The sequence below is a fragment of the Melospiza melodia genome, chromosome 13 (genome assembly GCF_035770615.1).
Source record: "Melospiza melodia melodia isolate bMelMel2 chromosome 13, bMelMel2.pri, whole genome shotgun sequence".
Classification (NCBI taxonomy): domain Eukaryota; kingdom Metazoa; phylum Chordata; class Aves; order Passeriformes; family Passerellidae; genus Melospiza; species Melospiza melodia.
The window spans coordinates 20,584,589-20,601,279 of NC_086206.1; the positions used below are offsets into that span (position 1 = coordinate 20,584,589).

Sequence of the window (16,691 nt, forward strand, 5' to 3'; positions counted from 1 at the left end):
CACTCGCCGCTGGCCCCCGGCCACCTCCCGGGCTCGGCGCCTGCCGCCGCGCAGATGTCGGGCACCGGGAACGCCTGGCGCTGCCAGCACAGCCGGCCTGGCTGGCACTGCGTGGCAGGAACCCGCTGGCACCGGCCAGGCACTGTGGCTTCGGCTCATGGGATGTGTGAGGGGCACGGCCAAGGGGTGGTGGATGCCTGATGTGGGGCAGAGGAGGGTAAGGGGGTGGGCACAGCCACAGGTTGGGGGGAAAAGCCTATAAATCATAATATCAGGGCATCACAGAATGGTGTGGGGCGAAAGGACCTTAAAGATGATCCTATTCCAGCCCCTGCCATGGACAGGGACACCTTCCACAAGAGCAGATTGCTCAAAGCCCCGTCCAACCTGGCCTTGGACACTTTCAGGGATGAGGCAGCCACAGCTTCTCTGGGTACCATGTGCCAGGCCCTCCCCACCCTCACAGGGAACAACATCTTCCCAATACCCCACATAACCCTGCCCTCTTTCTATATAAAGACATTCCCCCCATCTTATCATTCTTTCCCTTGTCCTCCCCAGCTAAGATAGAGATATTCCAGCAAGGACAGCAGCGACACGGGAAAACACAGCCCAATCATCCCATCCCTACCTGGGGTGCTCGGGCCGGTGCTCGGGCTCAGCCTGGCTGGGGGCACGCCCTATGTCCAGGTGCTGCTCCAGCACTTGCTGCCGGAACTCCGACACCTGGGACTGCCGATCCTCCTTCTCCTGGCGCAGCCGCCGCTGCCGGGCCAGCCACTTCTCCTCCTCGTTGGTGCGCTGGATGAGCAGCGCCGTGGCCGCGCTGCTCCCGGGCAGGGGGAACACGCTGTGGTTGGGGATGAGGCTGGGCACGGGGTGGTGGGAGCCCGGTGGAGGGTGCAGAGGGTGCTGGATGGGCTTCGGAGTGGGCAGCACCGAGTCCTTGAGCTTGTCTGCGGTGGAAAAGGGGTGATGGAGAGTCAGGGTGTGCAAAAGAGGGGGGGATTTTGGGGTGAGCAGGGACCTGGAGCTGTGGGGCAGCCACCGGTCAGAGCTCAGCTCAGGGGTCTGCCCACTCGCTGCCAGCCCAGCTGCTGGGCACGCACTGGGCACGGTGCCAGGCCAGCCCGAGTCAGATGGCACGGGCACTGCTGCCGCAGCTGGGCTCCTGGCAAAGCAATCTGGCAGCCAGGACAGCCCATCCCCGTCCCCAGCCACCTCCCGGGGCCACCAACCCCCTCAGCTTTGCCATCTGGAGGGAGAGGGGAGCGAGGCAAGCTCTGGAAGGCGGGCATTACGGGCATTACCTGCTCTGCTGGGCGCCAGCGGCTCCACTGCCTTGCCCCGCTCCTCGGCCGGGTGCCCCCTCAGCCCGTGCAGCTCGGCCACGGGCAGGAAGGGCCCCTCCATGGCTTTCACCATGCTCAGCTCCTTCTCCCGGGCGCGCTCCCGCTGCCTCTCCAGCTCCCGCTCCCGCTCCTTCTCCCGCTCCCGCTCCAGCTCCTTCTCGCGCTCGCGCTCCCGTTCCCGCTCCTTCTCCCGCTCCCGGTCGGCTTCTCGCTCCCGCTCCTTCTCCCGCTCCCGCTCCCTCTGCCGCAGCTCCTCGTCCATCTGCAGCCTGCAGAGAGAAAAACAAAAACAAAAGCACCAACCCCAGACATCCCCCTTGGAGCATCCTCCTAAAACCAACCCTGGATGCCTCTCAGCATCTCCTGGAACACCCTTGAACCTCAAACAATTCCTGGGCACCTGCCAGCACCCTCTGCAGCACTCCCAAATCCCTAAGTCACCTGCCAGCATTCCTAGAGCACCCCAAAACCACCCCTGGTCCTCTGACAGTACTCTTTGGAGCTCCCCATCCATACCCACACCGTCAGCATCCTTTGGAGCTCCCCATCCATCCCCTCACCATCCCCATCCTCTGGAGCTCCCCATCATCCCCTCACCATCAGCATCCTTTGGAGCTCCCCATCCATCCCCATCCTTTGGAGCTCCCCATCCATCCCCATCCTTTGGAGCTCCCCATCCATCCCCATCCTTTGGAGCCCCCCATCCATCCCCCTCACCATCCCCATATTCTGGAGCTACCCATCATCCCCATCCTTTGGAGCTCCCCATCCATCCCCATCCTTTGGAGCTCCCCATCCATCCCCTCACCATCCCCATCCTCTGGAGCTCCCCATCCATCCCCATCCTCTGGAGCTCCCCATCCATCCCCATCCTCTGGATGCCCCCCATCATCCCCCCACCACCCCGTACCTCTCGGCGGCGAGGCTGGAGATGCGCTCGGACTGCAGGGCGGACAGGGACGAGTGGGAGAGCTCGGGGGGGTACCGGACCCCCGAGAGGTGCAGGTGCATGGCCGAGGGGTGCAGGGGGGGCAGCGAGCCCGGCGCTGGCAGCGGGTAGAAGGGGGACCTCAGTGCTGACAGGCAGTACGACTCATCCATCCTGGGGAGGCAGCGATGCTCAGACAGGCAAAGACCCCCCCCCAGTTCCCCTCCCAGGAGCCAGATGGGCCAATAAGGCCTCCCCAACAAAGAAGATCTTAGAACAACGATTAACTGAACCCCACGAAAGCCAGGGCCCAAACTGGGATTAGATACCCCACCATGCCTGGCCCTAAATCTTGATGCTCACCCCTACTAAAGCATCTGCCTGAGAACTACAAGCACCAACGCTTAAAACTCTAAGGACTTGGTGGTGCCCCAAACCCACCTAGAAACTGCTGGGAGAAAGGGATGGAGAGCCCCAAAATGCCCTCGGTGCTCCCACGTCCCCAAAAATACCCCAAAGCTCAGCTGATGCAGAGGTATCTCCCAAGGTTTGGAGTGCCCACCTGAAGGCGGGATGAGGGAAGGGGTGGTGTGCCAGGTAGCTGGGGTGGTAGTAGGCGGCGGCGGTGGCGGGGTCGAGGCCGAGGGGCGGCAGGGAGGACATGCGCAGCTCCTCGGCCGTGTGGTAGGGACGGAAGCTCCGCAGGTAATCCTCGGTCACGGCGCTGGGAGGCACCACGTGGTGCACGGGCCGCTGCAGGCTGGGGGGCAAGGAGACGGTCACCATCCCTCCCTGTGCCCCCAGGAGATGTCACCTCTCTCCCCCAGGCGGGAGCAGAGCTCGCAGGGGACACCCTCGCCCTGCCACCATTCCCATCCGTCCCGAGCAGACTCACTTGAGAGGAGGGAAGCGGGAGTCCTGCACCACGGAGCTGGGGGGCAGCCCGAAGGAGTAGGGGGTCCCCAGGAGGTGGGAGGGCACGGTGGGACCCCCTGCCTTCTCCTGGCTCAGGGGGGGCTCTGAGATGAGGCGCTCGCGGCCGGCGCTGCTGCTGCTGCCTCGTGACCCTGCTTCCTGCTGCAAGGCCAAGGTGGGCATCAGGGACAGCAGGGGATGGGCAATCACCGCTGTGTCCTCACCCCAACACCCTCAGGAGGGCCCCAGCATGCCCTGGCTGGCACCAGCACCCAGGGAAGGATTCATCCCCTGCATCCAGGCTTTGGAAGGGCAGCTGGACGGGGTGGGAGGGTCTGGAGGCTGCATTGAGGGGCCCCAGTGGGAAAGGAGGTGCTGAAGCCAGGGCAGAGCTGAGGGCAAGACACCCATTACCTGCCTGGAGATTTATGGCTGCTTTGTTCTCCCGGGCTATTAATCACCCGGGGAGGAGTGACACGGCCGGGGGAAATCCAGGCGGCCTTTGATAAGGGCCATAACCCAGGGGTCAGCCCACAATCCCCCCCGGCAGCAGCACCCTCCCACAGGGCCTCAGCTGCTTTCCATCAGCCTCCAGCCCTGGTGTCAGCATGAAGGTCACCCCCTCCAGCTGGGGAGGGACCCCGAGCAAGGGGGAACAACTTGGGGTGACAAGAGACCCCACAGGATCTGACAATTAGTGGGGCGACCCCACCAGCAAGACAAGTTTTGGTTTAAAAATGATGATTTTTCATCGCACCTTCTCCATTCAGCAGCTCAGGAGGAGGAGGTTGGTGGCATCCCACAGCATCCCCCAGCCCGTGCATCCCTCCCCATCCCATCCCATCCCATCCCATCCCATCCCATCCCATCCCATCCCATCCCATCCCATCCCATCCCATCCCATCCCATCCCATCCCATCGCATCCCATCCCATCCCATCCCATCCCATCCCATCCATCCCATCCCATCCCATCCCATCCCATCCCATCCCATCCCATCCCATCCCATCCCATCCCATCCCATCCCATCCCTCCCCATCCCATCCCTCCAGGGCAGGGCCAGCCCCAAGGTCACCACAAAGGGTGAGGTGTCCCCATCGTGCAGTGTCAGACAGACACCCCCACACTGGGTTAATCCCCACACCGGGGGTGACACGGGGGGCACACGGGGCTGGGGAGCACCCTGACACCCCACACACCCCTCTGAGCTCCCGGGGATCCCGGTTCCATTTATCTCCCCCCTCTCGCCCCCGGCGTTTCTCATCCCCTAGCCTGCCTCTCTTTGTGGTTTAATTAGTCTTTCCAAGTGGCATAATCCCCCCGGGAATCTGCTTGTAGCATGCTGGAGGAGAGGAGAACCACTAACGATGCTTCTTAATTAGCTGCTCTCCCCCCTATCCCTCCCTCCCTCCTCCTCCTCCTCCTTCCCTGCCCTCCCCTCCGGATGGTGACAACAACGGGGGACACGCTGTCAGCACGGTGCCAGCTCGGGGACACAGCAGGGAGGGGAAGGGACCCAATGTGGGCAGCACATACACGATACCCCACAGCCTCCATCCTTCAGGGCAGCCCCAGAGCCAGCCCTGTGATACCCCATACCCTCCATCCTTCAGTACAGCCCCAAAGCCACCTCTATGATATCCCACACCCTCCATCCTTCAGGGCTGCCCTGTGATATCCCACACCCTCCATCCTTCAGGGCAGCCCCAAAGCCAGCCCTACCTGTCTGCCCTCGCTCCTCCAGACGCCGTTGACCGTCTTGGTGGGGGCGATGGTGACCACGGGCGGCGTGCTGGGCACGCTGTGTCCCCCCGGGGGGACAATGATGGGGCCCATGGGGCCACGTTTGGGGGTGCTGGCAGGGGAGCTGTGGTTGGTGGCTGGAGAGGACACTGGGGACGACTCGCTGCTCAGTGAGGAGCCTGGAATTCAAGCAGAGATTGAAGAAGTTAGGAGAAAGGGAGTTAGCTGGATGGAGACACCCTCTGGAGGAGCTGGAGGATCTGAGGGTGCTTGGAACCCTTCAGGGTTGGGATGTTCAATTGGGAATGTTTCAGCTTTCAGGACGCTCCAATGGGACGCTGGGCTTGGATGTGGACCCCAAAGTCCCATCTCTGAGAGAGAGAAAGAGGCACAAAGACCACAAGGGCAAAAAGAAGTGAGAACCGATGACACCAAGACCCTTGGGGACACCAGGAGAGAACCCAGAGGCTGAGTGGATGGAGCTGCACTGCACACTGCAGGGAGCAGGGCTGGGATGCACTCAGGGTGTTCAGTGTCCTGCCAGACTCCCAGACTGGAGGAGATTCCCCATCTTCCATCCCAGAAGCTCCCAGTGGTGCTAAAGGTGGGATGGGGCAGCCTCTTGCTCCCAGCTAACAGGGACTCCCAAACCCCCAGTCCCACAGAGCCCCTTGGCACAAGTGACACAGATGCTGGCCCCAGACAGCCACATCATCCCAAGGCAGACCCAGAGACTCCTAATGCAGCTGCAGGAGCTGCCAGGGACAGGCCAGGGCCTCTGGGGACACTGGGATGCAGGAGGGACTCCCTGGAACCCCTGGGCAAGGCTTTGGTTTCATTTGCACGACACATCTGTACTTTAAGTTACCCCCACCCCAGGGATGCTGGCCATATTTCCAAAGGGAAAACAAAAATGGAGTGAAGGTGGAGAAGAGGAAAGGCAGAGAAATCCAAATCCCATATTAAGCAGGGCACAGGGAGCCTGGTGAGAACATTTCCCATTCCTCAATCCCATCTGGGCAGCCTGGGGGGCTCCGAACCCCAAACTCTGCTCCCTCCATCCCAGAGTCTGGGTCAGGGGGAGATTCCAAAGGGCCAGCAGGGACCAGCTGAGGAGTGGGCTGTGGTCACAGGACGGGGTGACAGCGATGCTCCCAGGCAGTGAGCGGGGCACGGAGAGAGGGCTGAGTGTGCAGGGTGTGTCCTGAGTGTGCAGCGTGTGTCCTGAGTGTGCAGGGTGCATCCTGAGTGTGCAGGGTGTGTCCTGAGTGTGCAGGGTGCATCCTGAGTGTGCAGGGTGCGTTCTGAGTGTGCAGGGTGTGTTCTGAGTGTGCAGGGTACATCCTGAGCATGCAGAGCATCTCCTGAGTGTGCAGGGTGTGTCCTGAGTGTGCAGGGTGCCTCCTGAGTGTGCAGGGTGTCTCCTGAGTGTGCAGGGCATCTCCTGAGTGTGCAGGGTGTGTCCTGAGTGTGCAGGGTGTGTTCTGAGTGTGCAGAGCACCTCCAGAGCGTGCAGAGCATCTCTTGAGTGTGCAGGGTGTCTCCTGAGTGTGCAGGATGTGTCCTGAGTATTTAGGGCATCTCCTGAGTGTGCAAGGTGCCTCCGGAGTGTGCAGGGCGTCTCCTGAGTGTGCAGGGCGTCTCCTGAGTGTGCAGGGTGTGTCCTGAGTGTTCAGGGCATCTCCTGAGTGTGCAAGGTGCCTCCTGAGTGTGCAGAGCACCTCCAGAGCGTGCAGAGCATCTCCTGAGTGTGCAGGGCGTCTCCTGAGTGTGCAGGGCGTCTCCTGAGTGTGCAGGGTGCGTCCTGAGTGTGGAGGGTGTCTCATCACCTTCCCAGCGTGCAAGGCCCCTCCCCTGAGTGTGTCCCGTGGGCACAGCAGCCACTTCCAGAGTGTGCCAGCATCTCCTCACATCACACCCCACCTCATCCCCTTGCCCTCCCAGACCACACAACCCCAGGAGGGAGCCAGGGGCTGGGAGTGCCGAGGGAAGCAGGAGCATCCCGGGCTGCAGGGTGGGGAGGAAGGATGCTCCAGCAGGACGCTCTGTGGAAGGATGCTCAGCAGAGCCGAGGCCGGGGGCTGCAGGGTGGGGAGGAAGGATGCTCCAGCAGGACGCTCTGTGGAAGGATGCTCAGCAGAGCCGAGGATGGAGCAGCATCCCGCTGCCCTCCCCGATTAACGATCCCCGAGTCGCCCCGAATCGCTTTCATTTGAAGAGCAGCGAGGCTGGGGGAAGGAGAAAGGCTGTCCCCGACAAAGGAGGCCGATTTGACACCCACTGAAGTCTATCTTGTCAGCGCAAGGCCAACAACAATTAGCAGCCTAATCCCCTCTGAGCTGGGAAGCCATTACTCACCACGCGATAGCGTTAACAATCAATACCATCACAATGAGCCCGGCAATTAATGAAGCTAAAGTCTTACTTCAGAACCTTAATTCTCGCTGTGTGGCTTTAAACGGGAGGGTTTGTGATCGTTATAATTAACTGGTGGTATTCAGCCAGGAGTTAGTCAATGAAACTAATCTGGATTGGAGATGACAAGAGGCACAGTGTGATGGTGTCACCTTTGTTTTCTGACCTCCCGCTTCCCCGCTCGGCGATAGCAGATTAGCAGCCCGGGCTGACAGGCAAATGTAATTAACAGCTGAGACCCTGACGGAGAACTGGGAACAGAGGAGGGAGGGAGGGGTGGGATTAAACCCACCCTGAGGACAGCCCCGGGCAGGACAAGAGGCGGCAGCCCCCGGGCAGGCGGTGGCTTTGTGGGGCTCTGCTGGGAAGGGGTGGGTCAGGATGAGCCCTGGCGGTTTGGGATGCTGTGGAGCAGCAGGGGATCTCCCCAGGGATGTGCCAGCACACCTGTGAGCCCATAAAGCTGGAATAAAAGCAGTGATCCTGGGTGGATCCGGCATCTGCCACAGCAGAGCATCTCCCGAGCTGGGAAGGGGAGTGGAGGGAGCATCTCCCGTTGTGGGAAGTGGGTGAGGATTTCAGGGAAAAGCAATTCGATTCCTGGTGCTAAAAACCACAGCAAGGAGAAAAAAAGCCCTTCCCAACACACACCCAAACCCACACGGATCAAAAACCTCTGGGATGAGGCACCCAAATGGGCAAGGGAGGGGTTTTTGCAAATAAACCATGCAGGTGTTATGGGGAAATCCAAAGGGAATGTGGCTGCTTCTCTCCAGTGCCACAAAATCCATGCCCAAACCTGCTGATGTCCCTCGGGATGGGCTGAGCAGCACAGGGAGGGCACAAGCTGTGGGGTGGGAAGGGGAAAAAAAAAAGCAAAATAATTCCCCAAACTCAATCAATCGCTCCAAAGGAAGCAGATGGGTTCCAGAGGAAGCAGCTGGGAAAAACCAGGAGCTTCCAGTGAGGATAAAGAGTTACAAGGACCTGGGATCCCCACACTTTTCCTTGGGAGCAGCTGATGCTTCAGGCCATGGCTGTGCCAGAGATTTTTGGGCTGCAAGGAGAGTCTTGTAGATGATGCTTCCAAAAGGGATTTTCCAAAAAGAGCCCTGCAAAAGGGGTCCTGGGAGAAGGATTGTGCCAAGGGGGCCTTTTAAATAGGGTCATCCAAAAAGATTTTGCAAAAACCATCTTGCAAAGGGGTTGGGTGCAAAAAAACATCTTGCAAAGGGATCAAAGTGCCCAGGCAGTGGGTGATGATCCGAGGGGAGCACCCACCCATGCAAACAGCAGAGATAAAGACTATTTCATCCCAAATTGGTGACACCAGCAGTCTCCTGAAACACTTCCCAGCCTGGGCACTGGCTGCCTCCCCATCTGGCTGTGAGAGCCCTGGCAATTCCCATGGGACACGCTCCCTGTGGAAGGGAAACCTCGGGGTGCTCACACCCCACATCCAAACAGAGACAGGGAGGTGATGGAGGATGTGGGTGACAAGGGCTGGGCACCCCTGGGGCTGTTCAACTGGGAAATTTGGCCTGGAAAGTAGCAAATTTGGGGAAAAGCAGCGTGGTGGGAGGGCACAGGGCTGGTCCCTGCCATGCTGTGCTCTCCTAGGGCAACACAGCACTTGGATCACTCCAGATGAACTGAAAAATGTGGGTGACAAGGGCTGGGCACCCCTGGGGCTGTTCAACTGGGAAATTTGGCTGAGGAATTAGCAAATTTGGGGAAAAGCAGCATGGTGGGAGGGCACAGGGCTGAGCCCTACCATGCTGTGCTCTCCCAGGGCACAGTGAGCACCCGGATCACTCCCGATGAACTGAAGAGTGTGGGTGACAAGGGCTGGGCACCCCTGGGGCTGTTCAACTGGGAAATTTGGCCAAGGAATTAGCAAATTTGGGGAATCTCTGGAAAAAGCAGTGTGGTGGGAGGGCACAGGGCTGAACCCTACCATGCTGTGCTCTCCCCCGGCACAGTGAGCACCCGGATCACTCCGGATGAACTGAATTCCCAAACCGCCCCCTCCAGACACAGCAACAGTGGGGGAAATAGCAGGAAAACACCAACTCCAGCTCCTGGGGGAGGCACCAGCGACTGTCACCGCCCTGTCCCTGCCCCTGTCGCCGTGCCCACCTCTGGGCTCCTCGGCCTGCTTGGCGAGCTTGCGGAGGGCGGCGGCGAAGCTGGAGGAAGGTGCTGCCTGGACGGACAAAGTGCTGCTGGCGGCGGGGCTGCCATTGGGGACGATGGAGCCGTTCAGGGGCGACGGGGTCAGCGGGCTCACGGTGGCCGTGGTGCGGGTGGCCGTGGAGAGCATTCCTAGCGACGGCGACTTCGGCTCATGGCTCATGCCTGCCAAGCAGAGACAGCGGGTTAGCCTCAGTTTCCCCCGGCAGCTCCTTTTCTCTAGTTTGTCATCCCACTGCCCAAAATGCACCCCGAGCTCAGGTAATGGGGGGAAGCGTGTCCCAGCATTGCACAGTCCCCAGGATAATGGAGCAGGAGGGCTCAGCAGAGCTCTGCAGGGTGTTTTGGGGGACACGGGGGCTTCAGCATCCTGATGCAGGTGGCGGGGAGAGGCGCAGTCCCCCGACTCGCATGGTGCTGCCAAAACTCAAAGCATCACTGCTGCACCCCTTGTTGTCACTATTGCACCCCCAAATCCAGCCACTGCATGCTCAAATCCTCACCACTGCACCCCTTGTTGTCACTATTGCACCCCCAAATCCAGCCACTGCATGCTCAAATCCTCACCACTGCACCCCTAAATCCTCAATATTGCACCCCTAAATCCCAGCCACTGCACGCTCAAATCCTCACCACTGCACCCCTAAATCCTCAATATTGCACCCCTAAATCCCAGCCACTGCACGCTCAATCTCCACCACTGCACTCCTAAAGCCCCAACACTGCATCCCAAATCCCAGCCACTGCACGCTCAATCTCCACCACTGCACTCCTAAAGCCCCAACACTGCATCCCAAATCCCAGCCACTGCACACTCAAATCCCCACCACTGCACCCCTAAATCCTCAATATTGCGTCCCTGGATCCCCAGAGCTGCACCCACAAATTCCCACTGCAGCATTCCAGGACTGACAATATTTTATCCCTGGGTCTTCAGTACTGCACCCTCAAATCCCCAATAACACATCCCTGGATCCCCAGAACTGCACCCTTAAATCTCCAGCACTGCACCCCCCAATATACCCCAATATTGCACCCCTAAATCCCCAACACTGCACCCCCCCAAAACCCCAATATTGCATCCCTGAATCCCCAGCACTGCATGCCCAAATCCCCCAATATTGCATCCCCGGATCCCTAACACTCCACCCACCAAAACCCCAATATTCCATCTCTGGATCCCCAGAACTGCACCCTTAAATCCCCAGCACTGCACCCCCCAAAACCCCAATATTGCATCCCTGGATCCCCAGCACTGCACCCCCAAATCCCCAGCACTGCACCCCCAAGACCCCAATATTGCATCCCTGGATCCCACCCCCTGCACCCCCAAATCCCCAGCACTGCACCCCCAAGACCCCAATATTGCATCCCTGGATCCCCAGCACTGCACGTCCAACTCCCCACACAGCCCCTTCAAATCCTCACACCCCAAATCCCCACATTGCCCCCCAAAGTACCGAGGTCCTAAGGGGCACAGTGACCCCAAAAGTGCGGCTCAGGTGCTGAGCAGGAGCGTGCAGCCCTCCCCGAGCCCCCCCGGCTGTCACACCAATTGCTCCAGGGCTCTCCACCTCCCAAAACAGCAACTGCTGATGTCAGGGCCCTTAAAATAGACTTCACCCAGCAGCTTCATTAACACCAGCCTAAAATTAGCCCGGCTCCCAGGTGGGCATGAGGATGGGGGGGGTGGTGGGGCAGCCCCCAACTCCCAGCGGGGCTGGAGAGGCACTGAGCACCTGGAGCATCCATCCACTGCAGAGGGAGGGCGGACGGAGCATCCCCGAGCATCCCGCGGCAGCTCCAGCACGGGCAGGAGGGCGGGGGGCGCCTCGGGAGCCGGGGGGGCACGGGGGGCACTCAGCGTGGATTAATCTTTGCCCCCCGGCCCCAGGAGAGGCGGCCGGCGCGGCGGCGCGCTCCCCTCTGCCCTCATTATACAAGCATTTATTAACTCCGCTGCTCTCAGCCATTGACTGCCGCCTTGTCGACACGCTCGGGCTCATGTAAATTCATTACCGGAACAGCTGGGAAGCCAACCCGCCACGCCAGCCTGGCCCCGGCACCCCCGGGCTCTGCTCCAGCCCCGCATGGGGGCTCGGTGCCCCCTCCCCAGAGCGGGCACCGGGATCTGCCTGCAGCACCAGGCGCCCACGCAGCATCCAAAGGGGACACGGCACTCCAGGCACAGCCTGCAGCTCCCATGCACCGCCTGAGCAATGCCCCACATCCGCCAGGCACTGCCCCACATCCACCTGGCACTGCCCCACATCCACCTGGCACAGCCTCACATCCACCAGGGACTGCCCCACATTCCCCAGGCACTGCCTGGAATCCCCTTGGCACAGCCCTACATCCTCAGGCACTGCCCCATATCTCCCAGGCACAATCCTGCATCACCAGGCACAATCCTGCATCCCCAGGCACTGCCTGGCATCCCCTTGGCACAACCCTGAGTCCCCCAGGCACAATCCTGCATCTCCAGGCACTGCCTGGCATCCCCTTGGCACAGCCCTGCACCCCCTAGGCACAATCCTGCATCCCGAGGCACAATCCTGCATCCCCTTGGCACTGCCTGGAATCCCCTTGGCACAGCCCTGCACCTCCAGGCACTGCCCCACATCTCCAGGCACAGCCCCAAACACTTCCCAGTGCCCCCCAGCTCCTCCCCACCTTTAACGCCACCACAGCCCCCATTTCCAGCCCCAGTCCAGGCCCGGAGATGCTTTTGCATCCATCACCAGGGATCAGCAGGCTGGCACAGGGGCACGGGGCTGAAGCAGGGCATCACCCGTGTGATGCTCAGCTGATCCCCAGACGCCTCCGGCCAGCTGCTGATCCCAGCGGGATTTGCCAGGCGAGCTCAGGGCAGCGAGCGGCCGGGGCAGCGTGCGGGGAGCTCTCCTGGCCCCGGGGCCGAGCCGAGCCGCTGCCCCAGCCGCGCTCCAAACCAGTTCTGCCGCTCCCTGCCCGCGATAAAATCGGCGCCTCCGCCCCGGCTGGGGCCCGAGCAGCGCCGCTCACCCGCCGTGCCCCGCCGCCGCTGGCGTCCGTCTGTCCGGGCGTCCCCGGGCTGCTCCGCGGGACGGCTGCCAGCTGGGGAAACTGAGGCACGGGGAGCGGGCTGGGCGGGAGCATCCACACCGGGATGGGATGGGATGGGAGGAGGGATGTGGGGCTGCATCCCCCCATCCCTCCGGCATCCCCCCATCCCTCCGGCACCCCGCTGCCAGCACGGCGTGGGTGTCGCTCACCCCTGCGGGTGGCTGGGGACGCCGTGACGCCCCACGGTGAGGTGGGGCCCCCCCGGCCCTGCCCCTCCCCGGCTGCTCCTCTCAGCGGGCGGATCCGTGCGGAAAAACAGGTCAGGTTTGGTGCCTGGAGCGGCCCGGGGTCACGGCAGCGGTTGCCTCAGCAGGGCGGGGAGAGGAGCCCCAAAACGGGACAGGCTGTCCCTGCAGTGTGCCCGGCCCTGGGTGGGTACAGCTGGCACTGCCATGCACCTCCCTGGCAAAGCGATGCCTGGATCCCCCCACGCACCGAGGCAGGGGGGCTTGGGGACGCCTGGGTGCCCCGCTGAGGGCACGGGGGGAGGCCGGGGAGCTGGCGATGTGTCACCGTGCCCCCGTCCCTCCCACAGCATGTGCCTGGGCACAGCAGCACGGGGAGTGTCTGGCATTCCCGGTGCCCGCTGGCGGCGTGCCCGTGGAGCAGGCGCAGCAGGAGGAGGAGGAGCGGGCACGGCAGGGTCACCGCCACGCTGCCCGCAGTGCCACGCACGGCACCACCGCGGGGCTGGCACCTCCGGGGGCACAGAACCCCCCAGCCCCGGCTCCTGGAGCCCCCCCGAGCCCCCGCATCGCCGGCGCAGGGCTGGGAGCCGGGAGCTGGGAGCGTGCCATGTTCTCTCCATCTGCTCCTGATGATGCTGGCGGGTTTTTTGGCAGCGGGAGCCTCCTCCGGCAGCGAGAGCAGAACCAGTCTGGCTGCCTGGTGGGGCTGGAGACAAATAAAAGCCCTTGGCAGCCGCTGCGGGCAGGCAGGAGCGGGCAGCGAGGGGCAGGGACGGGCTCCCAGCACCCTGAGATCCCCGGGCACGGGGTAGGGCTGTGGGGAAGGGGGGATCGGGCAGGTTTAGCACCTCGGCTCCCATCGCCCCCTTCCCAGCACCTTGAAAGGCCTCTAATGAGCGTGGAGTGCCCTTGGGAGCAGATTGCCATTGAACTCGACCTGCACCAGCCGCCCGCTCTTACAGCAGCTATTTTGAGCTGCCGGGCTCCCAAGTGCTGGAACTAATAATTTATTACCAAATACGATCAGGCAGCAGCTCCAGCCCCTGGCAAATGGAGCGGAAAAAAACCCAGTGCGGCGGGAAGCCGAGGGAGTGGGGAGAGACGAGAGCATCCTGCATCCTCCTCCTCCTCCTCCCCGGGGATGGATCCGCACCCAGCCCGCAGCGCCGCAGCTGGGACGGAGCCCGCTCGGCCAAACCCTCCGGAAGGCTCCAGCACGCCGTGTGCTGCTGCTTCCCCGAGGGATTCGGGGTGCTGAGGATCCCCCCCGAGCCTTTCCCCCCTCTCCCGCTCCGGAGCCGCATCCAGCTGCACGCTCGGAGCAGGAACAGCTGCTCCGCATGGATTGCCGATGCTAATGGCCTCGCATTGCCAGCCCCCCTTCCCTCCGCGCCTGGAGGCAGCGGGCACAGCCCCAGCACGGAGGGCAGGGGGCCAGGCCCAGCGCGTGCTGCGGTGGCCCTGTCACACACCCTGTCACCCCCTGGGGCAGAGGGGACAGGCAGAGGTGACCAGCTCCCCTCCCTCCTGGCGATGCCCTGCACGTTTTCCACTCCTCATTAAAGCAGCTCTGCCGCCGCACCTCCAACATGCTCCATTAATTAATTAATTGATCGATCCCAGCCCGTGCTCCTGCCCTCCCTCCCCCCTTCCCAGCACGGGCTTGGTGTCCCCAGGTGTCCCCAGGCACAGAGAGATGCAGTCACAGCCTCTGCCCCCAATTTTAGGTAGAACCCAGGGCCCATCCCGGGAACAGCTCTTTGGAGGGCCCGGATGGGTTCCCCGTGGTGAGGAGCCCCTTGGGTGGGATTTGGGCTCCCTGCGGAGCATCCAGCACTGTTATCCTGGAGGCTGGGCCTCCATCGATCACTCCTGCACGGACCATTGATCTGGCAAACGACAACAAGCAAACTAATAAGAGCTCGTTTGGAGGGCGCAGCGCTGGGGATGGAGCGAGGCCGGGCGCTTTCCCTCCCTTCCCAACCCTCCCGTGCCCAGCCCAGCAGCCCTGGGAGCCTCTGCAGCCCTCAGGAGATCCAGCCAGGGGAAAATTTACTTTAAAGCAACTTCCTGCCCTGTTTTAAAGCTGGGAGCTTGGAAAATCAAGCCCCTGTGCCCCAAGGATGCTGCTGGGTCCTCAATCCCCTCTGCAGCTTCAAGGTTGGGCTGGCAGCTCCTCCTGGCTCCCGATGCCCAGATCCAGGTGCCAGCTGCCTGCTGAGGGTCCCTCTGCTTTGGGGGGAGTGGGGTACAGCCCTCACCCCCTCACCCTGGTGCCTTCTGGGGCTCTTCAGTGGCTTTGTGGGGCAGTGGGCACTCCATGGGGCTGCCAGGCATTGCCTGGGAGAGACTGGGATGCTGGGAATTGCCTGGAGATGCTGGGCACTGCACTGGGATGCTGGGAATTGCCTGGATATTTGGGAATTGCACTGGGATGCTGGGTATGATCTGACAGAGAGCTGGGCACTGCCCTGATGGGCACCTAATGGCCCTGCCAGGCACTGTTTGGTGCTGCCAGGCACAGCACAGCAGCACTAAATGGTGCCACTGGGCACTCCCCAGTGCCACTGAGCATCGCCGGGCATTCCACAGCGCTGCTGGGCATCCCCTGGAGGTGGCACTGGGCATTCCCAGATGCCACAGGGCGCTGCACAGCACCACTGGGCATTCCCAGATGCCACAGGGCACTGCACAGCAGCACTGGGCATGCCATAGAGCTGCTGGGCATCCCCTGGAGGTGGCACTGGGCATTCCCAGATGCCACAGGGCACTGCATAGCAGCACTGGCCTTTCCACAGAGCCCTCGGGCAGCACCTGGGTGGGAGCCAGGCACCACACGGTGCTGCCAAAACTTACACAGAGCTACCAGCCACGAGAGCAGGCAATGCCTGGCACCCCCAGGCCGCCCTCCCGTGCCCACACGCCCGTGCCCCATGTGCCCAGGTGCCCAGGCTGGCGCAGGCGTGCAGCAGCAGCAGCAGCAGTGCATTGTTTTGGGCGCAGGATCCCTTGCCCAGCAGATGGCAGGTATAACAAAGCAGCTTGCTGCGGCCAAGCCAATTATTTATCTAATTATGATTTACCACTTAACCACATGATCTTTCTGCAGAGTTGTAGGCAATTAAAACCGGGGTGATTATGTGGATTATGCAAATCGGCTGGAGCCGGGCGAATAAAATTGGAGATTAGAGTTTCGCGCAGGCTGGATCTTGCATGGGGCAGGTCCTGGAGGGGCAGGGGCAGGGCAGGGGGCTGCAGAGAGGGGCAGGGGGCTGCAGAGAGGGGCAGGGGGCTGCAGGCAGGGCCAGGGGGCTGCAGAGAGGGGCAGGGGGCTGCAGGCAGGGCCAGGGGGCTGCAGAGAGGGTGGGAAGCCAGGACTCAACCAAGGGAAAGGGCTGCAGGACACAGTTGGCAAGTGCCAGGACAAGCTGAGCAGATGTTTTGTGCCACCCCCATGAAGCACAGCCAAAAACTGCCCCCATCATGGGTGGGTGCCCACAGGGGATCCCTGCTGCTGGTGGGCGACTCTGCTGGCACCAGGCACTCCCCAGCACCCACCCCGAAAAGCTGAGAGGGGTTCCACAGCGCAGCCCCCATCCACGGGGCAGCTCATGGCAGGCATCAGGGGCAATTAATAACAGGTACTAATAACAGGTATTAATAACGAGTACTAATAAGGGGCATTAATAAGGAGCATTAATAAGGAGCATTAATAACACTGCCTGGCAGATTACGCCGCCCGCCCTGCTTGATATGAGATTTATGGATGGCGCAAAGGCCGGAAATACAGGAGCATTAATGGTAATTCCTCGTGTCCTAGCAAAGGTCACAGGCAATCTCCATCAATCCCGCT

The 16,691-nt window shown here is 61.6% G+C and overlaps 1 protein-coding gene across 6 annotated transcripts in view; it reads right to left on the reverse strand.

The window, feature by feature from the left end:
- GSE1 (Gse1 coiled-coil protein) overlaps positions 1-16,691 on the reverse strand; it is a 105,262-nt gene that overhangs the window by 7,269 nt on the left and 81,302 nt on the right. For 4 of the 6 annotated variants that reach the window (XM_063168141.1, XM_063168143.1, XM_063168146.1 and 1 more), the window contains 7 exons: positions 9,492-9,710; positions 4,917-5,116; positions 3,176-3,357; positions 2,843-3,040; positions 2,263-2,454; positions 1,311-1,621; positions 632-956 (listed from right to left, as the gene is read on the reverse strand). In XM_063168141.1, coding sequence (XP_063024211.1) covers positions 632-956; positions 1,311-1,621; positions 2,263-2,454; positions 2,843-3,040; positions 3,176-3,357; positions 4,917-5,116; positions 9,492-9,710 — 1,627 coding nt within the window. The remainder of the gene's footprint in view (positions 1-631; positions 957-1,310; positions 1,622-2,262; positions 2,455-2,842; positions 3,041-3,175; positions 3,358-4,916; positions 5,117-9,491; positions 9,711-16,691) is intronic. The other 2 variants (XM_063168144.1, XM_063168142.1) reach the window with 1 other exon arrangement.